The sequence below is a fragment of the Peromyscus leucopus genome, chromosome 11 (genome assembly GCF_004664715.2).
Source record: "Peromyscus leucopus breed LL Stock chromosome 11, UCI_PerLeu_2.1, whole genome shotgun sequence".
NCBI lineage: Eukaryota > Metazoa > Chordata > Mammalia > Rodentia > Cricetidae > Peromyscus > Peromyscus leucopus.
The window spans coordinates 44,220,062-44,240,967 of record NC_051072.1 but is presented as its reverse complement, the minus strand read 5'-3'; the positions used below and the strand labels follow the sequence as shown (position 1 = coordinate 44,240,967).

Sequence of the window (20,906 nt, the reverse complement as noted above, 5' to 3'; positions counted from 1 at the left end):
TAAAATTACTGTTTGGGGACATACATTCTCGGATGTCTGAAATCCTAAATTGTGGCATCTTGGAATGATGGAATTTCTTACCACCACCACCACCACCACCACCACCACCACCACCACCACCACCACCACCACCTCCACCTCACCCACCTCATGTAGCTCAGGCTGACCTTAAACTTGCTATGTAGTTGGGGATGACCTTGAACTCCTGAACCTTCTCCTTGCTCCTCTCAATTGCTGGGATTCTAGGCATGATATCATACTCAGTTTATGTGGTGCTGGGGATCAAACTCAGGCCACTGTGTAGGTCAAACAGGTGCTCTGCCAACTAAGCTACATCCTCAGTCTTATTATCTGTTATTACAAAAAAAAGTTAGGGACCAGATCAATGATTGATTTGATGAGTAAAGGCATTTTACCACTAAGCCTGAGGACCTGTGTTTGATCTTGGAACCTGCATGGTGGAAGGAGAGAACTAACTCCTGCAAGTTGTCCTCTGGCCTCCACAGCTGTGTGCGAAAGTTTGTGTGTGTGCTTCTTTCAGATAAGCTGCAGCGTGTAAAGCTAGATCTTTATTATCTTCAAATATCGCCCAACTCTGAGTCTAAGGATGATTTTTCAGTGCTTCTTAGAAAAAGTTCATTCGCCACTTAATAACAACAGCATCTTATCAGCAGCTACAAGTAGAAACAAAGTACAAGAAATGTCTCAAAAAAAAAAAAAAAAAAAAAGAAAGAAAGAAAGAAAAAGTTCATTGCAAATAAAACAACAGAACCGCTGTCTCTAGAGTGTTATTTATTTATTTATTTATTTATTTATTTATTTATTATTCAGAGCATCAGGCTCATAAAGCTCTGTAGAACCTATTATTTCCACTTCTCTTCCACTTCTCACTTGTCTTTCATTTTCAATATTTTTATTAGAAAATAATCATAAAAACTAAACTGGCCGAAAGCATATTGCAATAAGAATAAGTTTAAACGTAGAAAGGAATTCACTTATAGCTTATATGATATATGTGGGGGATCTTTATGACTACATTCCAAAAATCATAGATTAGGGCTCTTTCAGATTTTGCTCCTTATTTCTTGATTCTGTCACTTTAAATCATATCCAAACCATAGTTTTCAGATAACACTTAAGAATTTAATATAGGTTCATGATACCTAATATATAATGAACTATTAACTGAAGGGATGAGTGTTCATCTGCAGATAGATTTAAGTCACACAAGTTTTATAGACATACATAGCTTTGTGTAATTTGTGGATACTTTTTTCTTGTATGTGAATATTGTCATTGTTCATATAGGATAAAGCTACTGCATACATCTTTAGTAGTATGTTGCAAATTCTGTGCTTTTAATATAGAACTAAATGATGTTCTACCAGTAGATAAGATATTCTCATCCATAAATGAAAACCCATTATCTAGCACATGGTTTCACAAGAGACCATAATATTTTTTGGAATATAATATTTTTAACAAAATACTTTAAATTTAAAAAGTCTGTTCACCATTCACTATTACCTATAATGTCAAGCTGACCATCAGTAAATTTTATTCATTCATAGAAAACTTTTCAGTGAACAACAGCCTAATTGTTTTTGTAAACTTCAGGTAGCAAGAGCATTTACAAGATTGCATATATATTTCATGTGCTGGACACATAGTAGACATTCAAGAAGTGTTTTCATTTCTTCTGTGAATATCTGTCATTTGTGGTTATATTCATAAACAGCAGCTACACTAAGAGGAGAAGATGAACCTTCTGTGATTTGAGAGCATGGGAGAATTTTAACAGCCACATATTGACTCAATTTCACCTTTTACTCTAACTCGAGTGGAATTTCTCTTGAGACAGGACTTCTGTCTGATCATTCTGTATATAAAAACGTCTCCCAGTTGTTCTCAGTCACATCATGTTAGTAAATTCCTTAATTGTTTTGCTTAGTTGATTGCTTGATAGTTAAATGATGCTTTCCTTGATAACCTTCTCTAAACTTATGCACGTTTATACATTCACATGCATAAGTCCTAGAATTTTTCCTTGCTTTTTTCTCATTAGCATTTATTACTTTATAATATAGTATTTATTTTCATTCTGTTTACTGCTATGTACCCTCCTAGAATCTATATAACTTGCCTTCAGAACAGTTCCCAGCTCAGTGCAGCTCATTGTAACAACATTCTGCCAGCTGTGTATTTCTCCCATAGGGTGGGGCTTAGGTTTAATAAGGAAGCAGCTGTTTACCCTCACCAAAATTCTGCCATATCACACCGGGAGCTTATCTTGTCTGGCAAGTTACTATTGTTAGCATACTGGGTCCTTCGTCGGGTTCATGACTTTTGGTGATTGTGGATGCCTTTTCTACCCTTCCCCCAAACTTGTGCAGTGTCTTCCAGCACTGTGAATGCTAGTCAGCAGGGAAGCATCCAGCTCAGTTCCAACTTGATTCCTCTGTGTTCTGTGTCCAAAGTGTTTGTTGTCTTCAGCAACAGAGTCTTACTCTATATAGACTACAGCTTTAAGTGCCTTCAGACCTTGTTCCTTTTGCTTATTTTATCACTACAAATTGTGATTCAAATCATTATTGCTTTGTCATTAAGACATACTCATATAGACAGGGTGGGGGGTGGCACACACCTTTAATCCCAGCACTTGGGAGGCAGAGGCAGGCAGATCTCTGTGAGTTCAAGGTCAGCCTCGTCTTCAGAGTGAGTTCTGGACAGCCACAGCTATGTAGAGAAACCTTGCCTTGAAAAACCAAAACCGAACCAAACAAACAAAAAGAATGATTCATATAATTGCAAATGAACTTTGTTAGTATTTTTGAATATTGTTGGTTGTCTGAACAATGTTTAAAAATAGATACAGAGAAATCAGAAGATAGTGTTGAAATAATGAAATAATGAAAAGTATATTGAGAAATACATATAAGAAAAGTTAGCCGGGCGTTGGTGGCGCACGCCTTTAATCCCAGCACTCGGGAGGCAGAGCCAGGCGGATCTCTGTGAGTTCGAGGCCAGCCTGGGCTACCAAGTGAGCTCCAGGAAAGGCGCAAAGCTACACAGAGAAACCCTGTCTCGAAAAACCAAAAAAAAAAAAAAAAAAAAAAGAAAAGTTTACAGAAAATGAGTTTTAGTAGTTGGGATTTTTGTTTGTTCATATTGTGCTTTACTTTTAAAGCTAAATGCTGTTTTTATTCTCTACAAAAACATTTTCAATACTCACAGTTATCTTTGATTTCTAAAGCAGGTCCATGGATTAATTATTCAGTTTCCAGATATTAAATATGTAATGGTTGTATTGAGAAAAATAGAATTCTCTTAAATATCTTAAGGTAGCATACATATTCTTCAGTGTGGTTTAATACAGACTTATAGAGAAAAGGACACTGAAATTTTTTAGTCCTTCAGTAATCTCTGAAATCCAAACATACATAATTACTCAACATATAATTGTTTAAAGGTTGCTTTGATTTTTACTTTACCCCAATTCCAAGCCAAATCCTAGTTCCAGAGTCAAATGTAGGCCTAAAAGTTGGTGATTTTAATTTCTATAACCATTTTGATATCTTTTTTTAAAGCCTTCAAATTGTTGATTATTTAACCGAAATTTCTAGATCCTGTTTTATTGGTGTTGTTCCCTTTCTAGGATCTCATTCAGTTAATCGCCTACTTAATGGGCTTGAGCTCTTTAAGGACTAAGTGTGGACATGCTATCTTGTTTGGTTTGGATTCCTAGACCTAAGCCAGGCCACAGGGTTAGCAGATGTAGGTTTTCTATTTCTCTTTGCTGATATTCCTTACTGACCACTTCGACGCTTTACTCTCCTCATTGACCGTGTTTACTGCAACTGAAAGGACGATGAGGACCCCGAGAGTGTTGTACAATTACTACCAAGGACCCAGCACAGCACAAAGGTTAACATTTCCCTCAATCTGGAAAATCATTCATTATCTCTGATTATGATTTCAAGATAGCAGGTAGGCTTTCTCATAATTAGAGAAAATTATGAAACATATGAAGACCTATAAAGGGAAGAGTTTCCTTTATTGGTCATAGTAAATGGCTTGGTAGCTTCATTTAAAAAACCCAAATTCTATTGAAGTCATGAGGGCAGGTGAAGAAACAGTTAAAAGATACACCTTTTATATCAATTTTTAAAGATAAATTTATTGAGTTCACTGCAAGAAGGCTGTGGGATGGGCAGTAACTAGATTACTACCCACCTTACATTAATTTAAAAAAAAAAACAAGTTGATACCTCTCTGAGGAGTGGATAGGGGTGTGGATGGGAGGGAGTGTAAGGGGTAGAAGAAGGGAAAGGAGGGGGAACTGGGATTGGCATGTAAAATGAAAAGAAAATTTTAAATTAAAAAAAATAAAAATATATATAAAACAACAGATTGATAAATGGGTTCAAGTCTCAATTTTTATTAAAGTGATCTCTGGTGCATGCAAATGCGCTTACAGACCTATATCTCTAAGAAGGAAGTCCAATGAGCTGTATGATTTGGACTGCAAAGGACTAGCTGACTGGGATGCCAGGGAAATACCAGCAGGGATTTAATTGAGCAAATGTTTTTCTGGGTGGAAAATAACTTCCTTAAGAAATTGGGACCCTAGCTTGTACCTCACAAGAGAACAAAACAAAACTTTTTTTTTAAAATCAACTACTTCAACTACCTGATACCAAGCAAATAAATCAACTTGAAAGCCGATTCAGTGAAAACCTTAGAATGTGTGACAGAAACACTTGCGTTTGACTGTACTTTCATAACTCAAAAGCTATAGCATGATGAGAGATAAAAATAAACTCACTAAAGGTAGACTGAATATGGGTAATAAACAACATAAGCAAATAATCCAACATGAAGCCAACAATCATTGTCTCAAGAGAAAAAAAAGATAGGAAAACTTTGACAAGAGGTAAGAGACATAAGGTTAAAAAGAGAAGACACAAAATTGTGCTGGCTAGGCATAGGGAGAGGGTAAGATAGCGGTCTGTTAAAGGAGCCAGAATCAAAGAAAAGTACAAATTCTCAGAGCATGTATCTGAAAACCAAACAAACAATAGCAGAGAAACTGCACTGAAGTAAGATCTTCAAACTCTTGAAAGGAGTTAAAATGACTTTTTACATTTTACATTACTCACTAGAGCACTGGCCTAAAACATGATCATAATGTCTTCAAATGTTCAGGTAAGATTAATGTCAGCTTGGCACTGTATATTCAATTAAAATATTTAAAATGAGGATAAATAAAATATATGCTCAGAAAAATAAGGAGAAGAATTCTTTGGTTAGATAATTACTAAAGGATCTATGTCAAAAAAGAAATTGGACTCAGGCACTGGCAAGCACACAGATCTATCTAAATAAATATTATGGGCAGTGGGTGTTAGACTAATTTTTAGATTTCTGTAGACAAAATTTTCTCTACAAAAATTAACAGAATAAGGTAGGGTTGCTAACTTTTAATTTTTCTAAAAGGAACAGTTTGTAAATCATGCTTTAAGTACACAGATTCTGCCCCTGACTTACAGTCTCTGGTTAACAACAGCTAAGTAAAAATAGTAAAACTGAAGAAATAATGATTGTCTATTAAAATGAAAAATTATGGGCTGGAGATGGCTCAGAGGTTAAGAGCGCCGACTGCTCTTCCAGAGGTCCTGAGTTCAATTCCCAGCACCCACATGGTGGCTCAGAACCATCTGTAATGAGATCTGATGCCCTCTTCTGACCTGCAGACGTACATGCAGGCAGAACATTGTATACATAATAAATAAATCTTTAAAAAAAATTTTTAACCTAGGTGGTGGCGCACGCCTTTAATCCCAGCACTCGGGAGGCAGAGCCAGGTGGATCTCTGTGAGTTCGAGGCCAGCCTGGTCTCCAAAGCGAGTTCCAGGAAAGGCGCAAAGCTACACAGAGAAACCCTGTCTCAAAAAAAAAAAAAAATTAAAATGAAAAATTAAAAAAGGTGTCAGGGCTGAAGAGATAGTTCAGTGGTTAAGGGAACTGGCTGTCTTCCAGGTGACCGGGGTTTCATCCCCAGCACCTACACAGAGGCTCACAACTGTCTGTAACTCTAGTTTCTAGGGATCTGGTGCCCTTTTCTGGCCTCTGTGGTTCCCAACTATGCAAGTGGTACACAGATATGCATGTAGTAAAGAGAGTATAATGAAAAAATACTACATCGGTATTGTTCTAGTTTTATCAGAGAAATTAAAAGCATTGGCTTCCCTGGTCCCTGTGATTCTATGTGATAATATTTCTGCATTATGCTAACATGTCTGGTGGGTGGTAGAGTCTCAGTAAATATTTGCAAATGGCAAGGAAATATTGCTATCACTATTTCAATCTTTTCCTGATTGTAGTTGACTCCATGAAACTAAAGATTCCATCTCAAATTTTCACTCTCGTGTGCTGTCATTTAACAGAAATATCTTTTAGAGGAGTTGTTGATGATTTCTTTCTTCTTCCTTAAACTTGAGGGCCAGCAGAGTACCAGGTTTCCCTGAGTCTCCCTAAAGTGAAATCTAAGATACTAAAGGAAGCCCTAGCACAGAGGCAATGATTTATTCACTTAGAGAAGTCATGAAACTAATCGTAATAAACCTGAACTTCTGTCGGGAATGATGAACACATGCAAGAAAATTGCTGCTCCTTAGCTAAGCTGGGGGGAAAAGAAAACATTATTCCCGTCCACTAACTGTACCTATCACCTTATATATTTCATTTAGGAAAGGAATTTAACAAGTATGATCTGTGTATAGAACTTTCTCAAGAGATAAAAACCTTTCAGCCTGCAGTTAACTTCCTTATAGCTTGAAACCTTCATGAAAGTATTTATTCAGCAATTAATAATATTCATGTGCAAAGAAAACTGTCCAACTAAATAGGTTGCCCATATTCTAGAACTTCTTCCTTGGTGTGAAATGAGCTTTTCTTGTACTTTGTCTTTCTCTTCTTAAATTCAGTATCAAAATTCTTTCTTACTCAGATGAAATGCCAACTTTGAGTTCTGCTGGAAAAGCTTTCTGTGATCTCTGTCACTACTTTAACAGTTCAAGTGTGTTTTCCAGTGTGGGTCGGCAGACCCTTGCTGCATGTAACAATGTGTGATAAATTAATCCCTAGCAAAATGCCAATCTTTAGGAAGCCAGTAAGGTAATACATTCCTGTTAGATGCCGAAATCTGTTTTTCAAACATTGAAGGAAGGTGTATTGTCAATCTGGACATCACAATTTTAAAAAGGACCTTACTCACTTGTCACTTTGGGTAGATGTGTTCAAAGGTGCTTTTAGAAAATAATGTTTCTACAACACAACTAAATTGTGTGTGTTTTTAATGGATGTTCTGAGTATTATCTTCAAGAGTAGAATCCTCATCAAATAGTTTTGTATAAAGTATATTTTAGGCTTCTTTTTGCCTTTATCTAAAGTAAGATTTAGACCCAACAAAAAGAAAAAGTATTCAGAATCTTGTCCAGAGATAATCTATGCATTATTTTTTTTCACATTTTAAATATATTGTTCTATTAAATGTGTCTCTGTGAACTCATTGTTGCTTGAATTTGGATAGGCTTTTACACATAGTTCAATATTTTAAAACCTTTAAATAGTAGCAGTCCTGCTGCTTCTAAAATGTTAAACTAAAAGAATGTACTGAAAATATATTGTAAGAACAAGTAAGTATTATTTTTATCGAGTTCCATTATAAAAAAGAGCATTTTAGGTTGGTACTATGATTCCCAGAAGGCTCTTCTAATGTTTTCTTTTTTAACTCACTAGTCTTTAAATAGAGTTTTAAAAATTGAAGTATATTTAATTTTTTAATTTAGTTTTTATTTTGTGTGTATAAGTGTTTTGCCTGCATGTATGTTTGTGCATCAGGTGAATGCCTGGTACCTATGAAGGCTAGAGGGCATTGGATTTCCTAGAACTGGAGTTACAGATGGTTTTGAGCTGCCATGTGTGTGCTGGGAACTGACCTCAGGTCTTCTGAAAGCAACTTGTGCTGTTAATAGCTGAGCCATTTCTTCAGCCCCCGATTTTAAGTATTTTAAAGCCCAATACACATTGTACGTCATTGCCTCCCTGATAGAGAACACCCCCATAGGAACCCAAAGGGAGTCTCAGCTCTGAGTATTGTCTTCAACAGTAGAATCAAGGACTGTCGTATCATGTGAACATTTTCACTTGCAGAGTCATTAGTTCCCATAGTTTACCAGCTTCCTTCTCAATCATGTCTATGTCACATGGTTTCTTTTGTGTCTGAGGAGTTAAAACTTCACTTGAGACATAAAAGTGACAGGATTAAGTGCTATATATTTATTATTTCTGCATTTTTATTAATATTGTAACAAATATATTTAGATTCATAGTTCTAGTTTAAACTAATGGTGGTGATAGTAACTAATGGTCATATGTAAAAAATTAGAATTTTGAGTATTTTCTTCTGAAGTTATTTTTTTTAGATAATTATAACACAGACATAATATATAGACATAGACAGATGATAATCTGATAACTTAACCTAGTATTTTATATTGTGGGTATTGGAAAAATCTTATAATTCTGTTCTGAGTCAGAAAATACTAAGGAAGGAGGTGAAAATGTCATAAATAGTATTTTATGAAAATTTACCATCATTGTGCTAAACTATTTGATAACCGAAAATAGCATTTCTAGATAATTCTTTGACATACAAAATTTAGAAATTATTCTAAAATGTACCTGATATTTCTTTAAATTTATATGTTAAATTCCTATCTACTTGACAGTGTTTGCTCCGTCTTTTCCCTCCCCAGAATACTACCAATTTTTAAAACTTAGATGCTCTGTTGGCATTTGTTAAGTTTGTGTTAGTATTTATTCTCAAGCATTGAAAAACCAAATTTCTTCTCTATGTATTTTTTTTATTATATTTTATTTACATATTATGAAAATAGCATATAAGTAATAAAACACTTATCATGTGCGCACTTTAATAGATCGAGCAGAGCCAGCGATCTCTGTATTCGAGCCAGCTACAAGTATAAAAGCAAACTACACAGAAAATGTCTCGAAAAAAAAAAAAAAAACAAAAAAAAAAAAAAAACACACACTTTATCTACTAAAACATGAATTAGACCAAAGTTTAAGTGAATAACCTACCCTCTGAAAGACCTTCACCCTAAATCCTCTTTCAATAGTAGCTTCAACATCAGCAAGTGATGCTGAGTGACTGTGATGTGCTCTATTCAAGAAACGCATGTGGCTTTAGCCTCCGTTCCTCATCAACCTGCTTCTGCCTTCTTTCCTAGGAAGTGTGTAGAGAGCTCTGGTGCCTTAGCAAAAGCAACCGCTGTGTCACCAACAGTATTCCAGCCGCCGAGGGGACATTGTGTCAGACTGGGAACATTGAAAAGGGGGTAAGCACCAATGATTTGTTACCTGTTTGAGACATAAAACTGATCAGTTTCTGGTGCTGATGTTCAGACGCTAGAAATCTATAGTAATTTAAGATGTACTTTGAATAGTATGTTTTTAACTAAGTGGTAATTGTCTACAAATGTGCCTTACTTGTGAAATTAAAAGGAGCTAATGTCTTTGTGTCAGTTTCACATAAAAGAATAATAATAAAATAAAATGAAGCAATTTATTGAACATAAAAGTTATGGCTTGAAATCTTAGTTTTCATTAGTCTAATTAAAAAAATCTCTAAGAATTGTTCGTGCATGATTGGGATATGGCTGAAATGCTAGAGCATTTCCTAAAATGTAGAAGGTCTGGGCTCAATCTTCAGCACCATAGGGAAAAAAAAGAAGAATTATTTAAGCAGATATAAAAAATTAGTTATATTCTGCTACTCAAATTCTCTGGAATTGTTATATACGTAAATTTTAGAATTCTATGGACTGAATTTATAACTAATACTTGTCATCTCTTCTCTGTTTTGCCTTCTTCCATGTGAGCTGGGCTACTTTCAACAAAGATCACACTGAATTTCAGCTTGCAGTGGGATATTTAAATAAAAAGAATGAAAGTTTTTGGGCAGCTGTCACAGTTTATTAATTCTTGCTGACGGCTTCATTCAGGACCCATGACCTAGTGCCATATTGATGGCTTTTCCATGCTGGGTTTGGAAATGTTGGTAAATTATGCTAAATATAAGGATTGGTAAGACCATTTTAAAAGGATTAGGGATTTTTTTTTTCAAAATTTATAAGTAGCCAATAAAAATACAGAGACTTTCATACACTACAAAAATTCTTTCTTTCTCTTTTTTTTTCACTGAAGTAATAGAAAATATTAGGAACCACATTCTTGAAACAACAGTCTAGGTTTATTTTGGACCTGCCAGTCCTTGTCAAGGACAAGTAGCAATTTACGTCCATCTGCAAAGAAATGTACAAGTGAAGGAAGGAAGCCGCAATGGGAATCTGTTGCTTTATTAGCCATTCACTGGTGGACTGTTCTTTTCACGGTCTGGCCTGAATCACAGTTTTTCTTCTCCTAGAGTAGCACTGTCAATAGACCTAATGGGTTTTTATTTTACTTTATTTTTCTAAGCAGAGAAATATTTTTCTATAAATATTCATGAACTAGAGATGTAACTCAGTGATAGAATATTTGTCTAGCATTCACAAGGTCTTGGGTTTGACCCCCAGCACTACAAAAAAGGACAGGGAGTAAATATCTCAGAGCCTTCCTACAAGCATTTTAGAAGTTCTATAATCACTACAAATATTAGTAATTATGCTATGCGTGATAGCTATTTGAAAATACATAGCTCAACTTTGATTACTTATGTGGCAAACACAATTGTGGTGGTTTGAATACATATGCCCCCCCCCTAAACTCATTTGTTTTAATGCTTGGCCTATAAAAAGTGGCACTATTAGGAGGTGTGGTCTTGTTGGAGGAAGTGTGTCACTGTGGAGGCGGTCTTTGAGGTCTTGTATACTCAAGCTATGCCCAGTGTGGTACACAGTCTCTTTCGGCTGCCTGTGGATCAAGCTTTTTCTCCAACACCATGTCTGCCTGCATGCCACCATATCCTGCCGTGATGATAATGGACTAAAACTCTGAACTGTAAGCTGCCCAATTAAATGTTTTCCTTATTAAAAGTTGTTGTAGTCACGGTGTCTCTTCACAGCAATAGAAACTTAAACTACAACAAAAGTTGGTACCAGGGACTAGGGTATTGCTGTGGTAGGCCTGAACATGCTTTTTTGGAGGACTGTGGATTTTGGAACTTTGGATCAGAAAAGCAGTTGAACACTTTAAATTGGGATTAATGGACTAACCTAGTAGGAACATGGAGGACAGTGATGCTGAGGGTGATTTGAACTGGGTGAGTCTGACTCAAGAGGTTTCAGAGGAGAATTTTAGCATGTAGCTGAGAGACTGTTCTTATGATATTTTGGCAAAGAATGTGGCTGCTTTTTGCCTTTGTCTGAAAAGTTTGCCTGAGGCTAAAGTGAAAAGTTCTGGATTAATTCCATTGGCAGAGGAAGTCTTAAAACAGCCTAGTATTGACTGTTGTGTGGTGATTGGTGTTCACTCTTACGAAGATCTATAATGAAAAGGAGCAAACTGAGCAAGGAAAAATACAAAATGTACAATTTAAGGATAGGAAGGCACCAGGAGATGGAATGGTGTTAAGTCCTTTGTTCAAGGAAAAAAACAGGTTAAGAAATGGAATAAAGGGAATGGTGACCTTAGGGCAAGTTCCCACCCAGCTTAGTTTCCAACTTGCAAAAAGGAATTAAAGGAAAGTTTAGAGCCCTGTGTGGTGGTGTACACCTTTAATCTCAGCACTCAGAAGGCAGAGGCTGGAAGATATTTGAGTTTGAGGCCAGTCTTGTCTAAAGAGCAAGTTCCAAAGCCACCAAGCTTAGGCATTGAAAGACAGAAAACAGTGAATAGTTGAACGAGGAAGCCATGTTCCAACCCCAGAAAGCACCAACCCCACCAAGCACCAGATCTTGGCAGCTTCAGCCACATGGTTCTGGTTTTAGTCAAGGATACAAGAAAGGGGTTATAGAATCTCCCTCCATGACTAAGGAAATCCATTGAGGCCAGGCATGGCAGGGATGTCCCTGCATGGAGGCCCTGAAAGGCCATTGTGTGAAGTTGTGAAGGTGATTGATTTTGGAGATTCTAGAATTGTGGGATACCTGCTGAAGCAAGCTGCTAACAGGGAGTGGAACCAGCCTAAGAGATAGAAGTGTGTTACAGTCAACAAAGCTGAAAGGAGTTGGAGATCTGAAGAGCACTTTGACATCAGACATGGAGATGCAGAGTTTGAAGTTTGCCCAGCTGGTTTCAGTCTTGCTTTGGTCCAGTATTTCTTTACTATGCTTCCTTTCCTCCATTTTGGAATAGTAATGTATATCCTATGCCATTATATGTTGGAAGCATGTGATCTGTTTTCTGATTTTGATTTTATACGGTATTAGAGTTAAGAGATTGCATGAACTCAAAAGAGACTTTGAAATTTGGACTTTTCTTCATTGTTGAGACTATGATAGACTATGGGGACTTTAAAGTTAGACTAAATGCATTTTGTATTATGTTATGTCTACAAGCCTTTGGGGCCAGTGAATTCAATGTGGTAGTTTGAATAGCTATGGCTCCCATAGGCTCTTGTTTGAAGCATGACCCATAGGGAGTGGCACTATTAGGAAGTATAGCCTTGTTGAAATAGATGTGGCCTTGTTGGAAGAAGTGTGTCATGGTGGAGGCGGACTTTGAGGTCTTATATGCTCAAACTATGCCCAGTGTGGTACACAGTCTCTTTCTGCTGCCTGCAGATCAAGATGTAGAACTCTTAGGTCCTCCTCCAGCACAATGTCTGCCCTTATGCTGCCCTGCTTCTTGCCATGATGATAATGGACTACACCTCTGAAAGTGCAAGCCAGCCTCAGTTAAACGTTTTACTTTATAAGAGTTGCTGTGTTCATGGTGTCTTTAGTATCGTTTTTGTGCTCAGCTTGATAGCAGGCCCTGAACTATCATGTCACAGAACTATATGCATATATGTGATGAAGACTGGATATCTTTTAAAAATTACAAATTTGGAGAATTCTCAGAAAACATTTGCAATGCTAAGGTGACAGCATTGAATTTAAGTTTATTAAAGTAAATAGAGTTAGAATTATTCCTAAGCGTGAAAAAAATAAGCAGAGATGAGACAACATAAATAAAATAGGGCAAAAATACATTTGATTCCTAAAGACTTACATTCTTACTTTAGTAGACTTTCATATCCCTAAACCCTTTCTTCAAATGAACCCTGCATAATTTTAGTATATGGATTTGAAGTGAGGAATGCTTCATTCTCACTTCAAAAGCTCCTTGCTGGGCCTTAGCCTATCTTCCCAGACCATTACCAGTTCATGGCACACCTCTACAGAATAACTTGGACTCTACAAAAAACTACCTAGGAACCTTGTAAGTGTAGCACTGGTTGTCGATCAAGATGCCAATTTTATTCACAACACAACAGTGTAGTATCATAAAGTCAATATGAAGGATATGATCACCTAAAATTAATATATAAAGCAAATCTTAGTCATTTCATTTTCCCAGAAGCATGGAAGATGGGAAGTTTTAAAAATGGTACTAACAAACCTTAAAAATGAATAAACCTATGGGAAAAAGGCAAATGTAGATCCCTAGAGGGAAAATAATATTAGAAAACAATTTAGGAGACCTTCAAAATATCCACAAAAAATTGAATTTATTTAATATGATGGCACATGGCAGTAATTGTCATTATTTGTGAGGCATGGACACTGTGGGTTCTAAGCTAGCCTGGGCAATTTAGTGAGGCCCTATTCAATATAAAAATTGAAACTGAGGGTGTGTTGAGGATAGCCTAATGAGATAATATTTTTCTGGTGTCATGCATATAGTCCTAGTTGAATAGGCTACCATGTGCGCACATACACACACACTTTGAATTTTTAAAAAATACTTTAGACGTGCATTTTAAAGCAAAACAAAAAGCAAAGATGACTGAGTTCAATACTTTTTACTCACTGACTTTATTTACTACTATTCTCAATGAATTTTTGTTTTTAAGGGTGATCTATATTTACTGTTGCCAAGTACAGATTTTACACTCATAGCTTTGTCTATTTGAAAATTAAATGAGAACTCAGAACTCAGAATTTTGACTGAAAAAAAGAAAAACTATGCAGAGTCCTAGTGACAAAATTAAAGTGGCAATTTCAATTGACCTGATCGACCCTGTGGTTAGTCTAAACGAGGCATATAAAAATAGATGACATTCCCCATAATACTGATGGCAATGACAATGTTTTTAAAAGACTTATGTCATGCCAGGTACATGTTGCCATTTTCCTGTTGACAAAACCTCAATGAAGCAGGTACTGTTTTGACTTCATTTTACAGACGAAGAAAGGCTGAAAAAGCCAGCACTACAAAGTAACTTCATACCATTGCTGAGGCTTCAGCACTGGCCTTTCTGGGTCATAGTTGAAATCCTCTCATTTTAACTTATCTTATGATAAGGAATTGTATATTGAAAAAAACAGTATTGAATGGTTATAGATATGAAGTAAAGCAATCAGCATAAGGTAGGCAGCATATTTTAGTGCAGTTAGTGGAATTCTCATTTATCCACATGTAACAGTTAGTTGTTTGGTAAGGAATTACAAAAGAAGTCAATGTGGGATAATAATATATGCTTATATGAACATTAATAAAATAATGTAATCATTAATAGAAGAGCAAACAAATATCTACATACTTGACAGTGATAGTGGGATGAGATAATGAGATAGGAGTGATCTTTTTCACAGGCTTTCTTAGTATCACTTTAGTGTCATTTCTCAGTATTATTGTTATGTGTCAGCCTTACACATCATAACTAGCAGTGGTGGGCACCACACAGCATACAAATGGCTTCAGAGACTCAAAAATGGAATATCCACAAAGTTGATTTTAACCTTGAGTTTCAAAACTATTCCCATCAAAAAGAATAAGAAGTAACCTATACCCAATCTAGCCAGCCAAGCCAGTGGATAAAACCAAATCTGCTCAGAGTTGTCTGAATACATTTTTTTAAAGGGAGGAGTTAGAAATATCACTGGAGTGATAGCACAGGCATAGCCAGAGGATTGGATCCATGATGATCTCGTCAAACTCTGGCTGCAATAGTTGTGGGATCCTTGCCCGCAGGCACGGTTCCATAAATGTTCCACAACTGTTCCATGCACATTTAGCAGATGGAGTAAGAAATATGGCCAAAAAATTAAAAACTGATCTTTGTGTGAGTCCTGGGGGGTCTGACATTGCTATTACAGCCATTGGATGTTTGCCTGAATAAGCCATTCACGGACTGAATAAGAACCATATGGCCTGAATGGATGTGCTCAGGGACAGTAGCATTAACTAAAGGAAGAAATTTGATGAGCCCAGACGGTGTGCTGGTACTGTGTGTCCATGGGTCAATCTCCTACAAATCAATCAATATAAATTTCAGCCAAAGATCTTTCCTTTGTAGCATCAGCAATAGCCCTTGGGTAGGAATCAGGGATGCTGTATTTGATGAAATAGTAAATAAAGATTTATACTGTAGGAACTTCAGTAGTAGTGTTGGCATTGTTACTGTACAGGATATTGAAGGTAATCAAAACCCAATCCTTATAATCCCTGTTCGTAACCACAAAGAAAGTATCAAATAGTTGGTTTATTGCCAGAAGATTCATTTAATGATTCTATAAGATTCAATTAGAGATATAGGCCAGCGTTTGGGTTTACATATAAGTGACATTGATCCCTAATATCTTTGCATGGGAAAATAGGGCTGGATTAGGGAAGGATTATTATATGCCTTTTAAAACACTGAATATATAGCAGGGCATTTGCAACCTTACTCTTAATTCACCTAGGGTGGAATGTAATATGTTTTGACTGGACACCAAATAAACAGAGTGAGGAAAGAATAGTTCTTCCAAATGCTCTAGAAATGTAAATAGTATGGATGACAAGCTCTCATTGGGAGTTTGGGCTGAAATATAGCCTGATCAGCCACAGACCTGCTCAGTGGGAAGACTAGGTTCTTAGTAGCGTTGTACTCATGCCCATGCTCTTCTGATTTCAAACTGCTCTGTATTCAATCACCAATATCGTTTCCTTTAACATTTTAGGATTTCTTTAGAGATCTCTCATTCCATATGCTTATATGATCCAGATCTGGTTATAACAAGATATTCTATGATTATATCCTAAAATGGTTCTAGGTAAAAAGAAAATAGTGTGCCAAGCATTGTGGCTCACACCTATAATTTCAGCACTTGGGAGGCTGAGGCAGGAAGATTGCCATGAATTCTGGGCCAGGCTGAGCTACAAAGTTAATTCTAGTCTTGGCTGGCTACAGAGTAAGACTGTCTCTATAAGCCCCCAAAAGACAAAAACTCATTTATAAATATTGTATAATTACACAATGTCCAATAGCAAGTGAGACTGTTTCTAAAGAAAATGTTTAAAAGAATCGCTGCTTTCTAGATAATGTTTTAAGCATATTTATTTAATTTAAAAGAAATATGAAAAATAAGAAGAAACAATATGAGATTTATTTTGGAAATATGAAGTTTCATTTATCTCACCTTTATGAATTTTTAACTACACTTAAATTAGCAGAAAGAAGACCAAATATCCAACTTACCTAGAGAATTGAGTCTATAGTAACAAGACTATTAATTAGAACCATCTAAGATTACTAGTTTGGATATAACCTTTGAGTGAAGGTTAGCAGCTGGATTTCATATATATATGAAGCTTTCATACTTTAAAATGAAGAGTCCATCCTTCTGAAAATACAACATTTGTCTTACAACTCTATGATAGAAAAAGAATAGAAACACAGTACAGCAATCAAAAGTTTCACCTTTAAATGCTTATTGGATCTATCGACTTCAAGTTACTTTGTTTAGTGTAGTCTAATTATTCTATGCATGATTTACATACACTGAAATATTTAAATGTATTGATTAATGCAAATATCGCTTGATCCATGTGAACTCCTAGGTGTCTTAAAGCCTTATTATTCAGCTAAATAACTTCCTTCTTTTTAATAATATATTACATCAAGATAATTTACTAACAACAGAGCGAAGTCGCAAAAACTGCAAAACGTTAAGTACAAAGGAGGGAGAAATAAAACAAGATGTAAAAGAATACACCTGATGAAAATCAAAATGAAACAAGTTGCTTGGTAGATTTTAATTTCTTTTAATGCATGTCTGCATTGAACTAATTTATAAAGTTTTCTTATTCTACTCTATAGTAGAGTCAAGAGATGAAATTGATTCCCATTGTATATTTAGGGAAATAAAAGAAATCAGGTGACTTGCTTTGGAACCTAACATATTGCTAGAATGAGACCTAATAATAGTAATATAAAGCTTCCTCCACGTTACAAGTCAGTAACTTGTAAGCTAGTTATCTAGTTAACTAGTTATCAAATTGGAGGCCAGTCTTATTAGAAATGAGGTACCTGATATTTATACTATTACTATTATTATTTTACCCATTAATCTTTGTTACTTAATTTTTTGTATTGATTGTTTTTATTATCCCCATCGAATAATTATGGAAACATAATTTATACAGCAAATGTCTTCTTGAAAACTATTTATGGAATACTATGATCGTTTAGGTCTTAACTAATGATGAGAAAGCCAGGTGTGGAGGATCAGACTGTCAAAGTAAGCCTTGGTTGCCCAGCAAATTCAAGGCTGTTCTGTTCTACATGAAAGCCTGCCTCCCAAACACCTAAGCCTCAAAGTCTCCAAAAACTAATGGAAGCGGCATTTTATAAATTAAATAATAAAACAATTATTGTTCACTTTAGGAGATATATTTATGTGAAATTTGGGGTGGGGACCAAGAGTGGAAAATGAAATGTATGTCATGAAAGAAGAAAGATAAACTATTTGTGATGAGGAAGAGGACTTGGGAGATCTGGGAGCAAATAAGAAGAGTACAAATATAAATATATACATATGTGTTTACACATATATAATATACTTGCATTTACATACATATATGAAAATGTTACAGTGAAATCTCAATTTTTGTGTGCTAATTAAAATTATTTTAAAATTTGTCTATGTATATGCTGGGGATTGAATCTAGATCTTCAAATGCTAACCATCTATTTTACTACTGGGTTCCACTCTAGCCCAAAAATAAGGTTCAAAATGCAAACGAGAATTTATGTGACTCTTTCACTGCCCTATATTTTGTGAGCATATATAGCAATACTTTAAATGGTTTGAAATTCGTATTTTTAGTATCTTTATGGTTCTCACTAATTTTCAATCCCAAGAAAAAATTAAAAAGTAAAACATTTCTCTTCACATCGTATGTATTCTCAGGAAATGACAAGGAAACAAATGTGAGCTTGGTCTACTTTAATCTTTTCTAGCTCCTTTCTGACATGTAATGACTAAAATGTGATGCAAAATTCTGCAATTTAACTCTAATAATTCATCTAATAGATTTTTGCATCTATACTAGATACCAAATAGTACTGGAGGCAGTTCTCATTTCAACAGGGTGCCTGTGATCATGAGAATGCTCTTAACCTCTTCTGTCTAATATGTTGCTACGTGTTGCTAAGACATCCTTAAAATGGGGCTAGTCTAAGGAACAGAATTTTAGAAATTAACAGTAGCCATATGATATTTTTAAGGCTTGCAATTTTAAGGGGGAGTGAAGAAAGAAGAAATTGGGAAGATAATTAAAGTCGTCCTGAATAGTTAGAGCAGTGAAATGAAGGGCATAAGTAAGTACTCTTCTATAATAAAAAGGAGAACCCTGGGGCCAGAAAGGATAGTGAGGTGCCTCTTTAGAATATGAGTAGTCCTGGAAAAAGCTGTCTGCTGAAATAGCACTTCATCTGATACAAATGGTCAGAAGACATCTATGTAGAGAACTGGAAGCTGAGTGTGATAGCATAACCTGGAATCCAACATTTAGAAGACTAAAACTCAGGGATCATTAGTTTCAAGGTCTGCCTGGGCTATGTGGCCAAACCTCTCTTGACTGACTAAAAAGGACTAGGGATGGGCTCAGTGTAGACAACCTAGCATGGATGCAACCCTCTGTTTGATTTGTGGGGTCAATTGCTAGAAGAATGATACCTGAGGGATAAGCAAATGTGCTAGTGAGGGACCAAGTTGAGAAGGAAGAGAGAGAGAGAGAGAGAGAGAGAGAGAGAGAGAGAGAGAGAGAGAGAGAGAGAGAGAGAGAGAAACTAACAAACAATGTGACTGCTGCCTTCCTTGCAAAGCAGGAGAAGCTACAGAAGCCTGCGAGGGTCTGGGGTTAAAAGAGATGGTAAACACTGCTGTGGCCTTTTAAGCAAAATAATAACAGCCTGAAGTCAAAATAGTGTGATGCTGTGTCTTTAAAAGCCATGCCTGACTTCTTTCTGGGAAATAAATTCTAGCAGAGAAAGATGGAGGCAGACAGAGTCACCAAGTGAGGCGCTGGGTGTTATCTAGGGTGGCAGCCATAAAGAAGGGGACATGGAGAAAATGCCCAGTGTATCTCAGAGCTAAAACCAACAAGCTTGGTGATAGAATCAGGACAATGAAATGATTCATTTCTAAGTGTCCCAATCTTATTATAAGGTTGAATTTCTTAATAGTGTGATCCCGTTGACACACATTTAACTCTAATAACTGTTGATATTGTTATCCATATAAACATACCTCTCTTATAGATTAGTTTGATTTGTTAATGTTTGATGCGTTAGAAAAATGCACCAACAAAAACCTATAAATGCTTGGTTTAAAAGAACACTTTTATTTTGCCATGTACTGCAAGTTAGTTTTATCATGCTAGAGTTATGAACTGATTATATGATGTCTGTTTTCTGATAAAGGATTCCTGGCTCTCTCCTTAGGTGCAGTATGTATGGTTTATTGCACAGAGTCAAACTGAGCAGAATTCGAGTACACGTGTTCATACAGGGCCTTACCGAGGGCTAGTCAATGTATATAAGGTTTTTGTGCCCAGTCCTAGCGTTTTGGCATTACATTTATTATGTCTGTGCTGCTCCTGGATGAAATGCCACAAAGCATTCTTTTACTGTTGTAGCCTCAACCAGTTTTTCTTTCTTTTTCTAAAGAACTTGCAATTACCATCATAAAGTCTCCTTATTGGAGAACTTTCCATAGTGCATTATCATTCCACAAGTCTAATAATAGTGGAATATAAAGATTTTTTAAAAGAAATTACTACAATATCTAAAAATGATTTTGAGGCCTATAGCTAACTCTATAATGAGAAACACTAAAAGTCTGGACAAAGAGAAACAAAGAAAACTGCCAAAATCAGGGCTTTTAGAACTGGTACATGTTGGAGACTATAAATATGACCAGTTAGAAATAGTTTGCAAAATTGTATGCACCCTTACATTGTCTAAACACAGTTAAAAACCTGTTCTCTACTTTTGAGAATGCTAATGCTTAAAATTGGTCATTACCTGACTTTTATGAAAGTTTATGGACTTCTGTCTTGTAGCTGCATAAAAGCTAATTCTGTGTTTTCTGTGCCTTCTTACAGTGGTGTTATCAGGGAGACTGTGTTCCTTTCGGCACTTGGCCTCAGAGCGTGGATGGGGGCTGGGGTTCCTGGTCGCTATGGGGCGAGTGCAGCAGGACCTGCGGGGGAGGCGTCTCTTCATCCCTAAGACACTGTGACAGTCCAGCGTAAGTAGCTAAAGTAAGCCAGAGCCAACAAAAAGACACAGTTGGAAAGGATTCAAAGCTGTGGTTTCACATGTTATCTGTAAAAATGTTTCTCTAGCAAGCCAAGTGCTTGTCTTCAGAAGAAGCAAGCGGTCCAGGAAAGTGAAGGAGCTTTGT

At 36.1% G+C, this 20,906-nt stretch overlaps 1 protein-coding gene across 6 annotated transcripts in view; it reads left to right on the top strand.

Annotated features, from left to right (window-relative positions):
• Adamts6 (ADAM metallopeptidase with thrombospondin type 1 motif 6) overlaps positions 1 to 20,906 on the top strand; it is a 234,759-nt gene that overhangs the window by 102,918 nt on the left and 110,935 nt on the right. For 5 of the 6 annotated variants that reach the window (XM_028883981.2, XM_028883990.1, XM_028884010.2 and 2 more), the window contains 2 exons: positions 9,315 to 9,422; positions 20,605 to 20,750. In XM_028883981.2, the coding sequence (XP_028739814.1) occupies positions 9,315 to 9,422; positions 20,605 to 20,750 (254 nt within the window). The remainder of the gene's footprint in view (positions 1 to 9,314; positions 9,423 to 20,604; positions 20,751 to 20,906) is intronic. The other variant, XM_028884017.2, reaches the window with a different exon arrangement.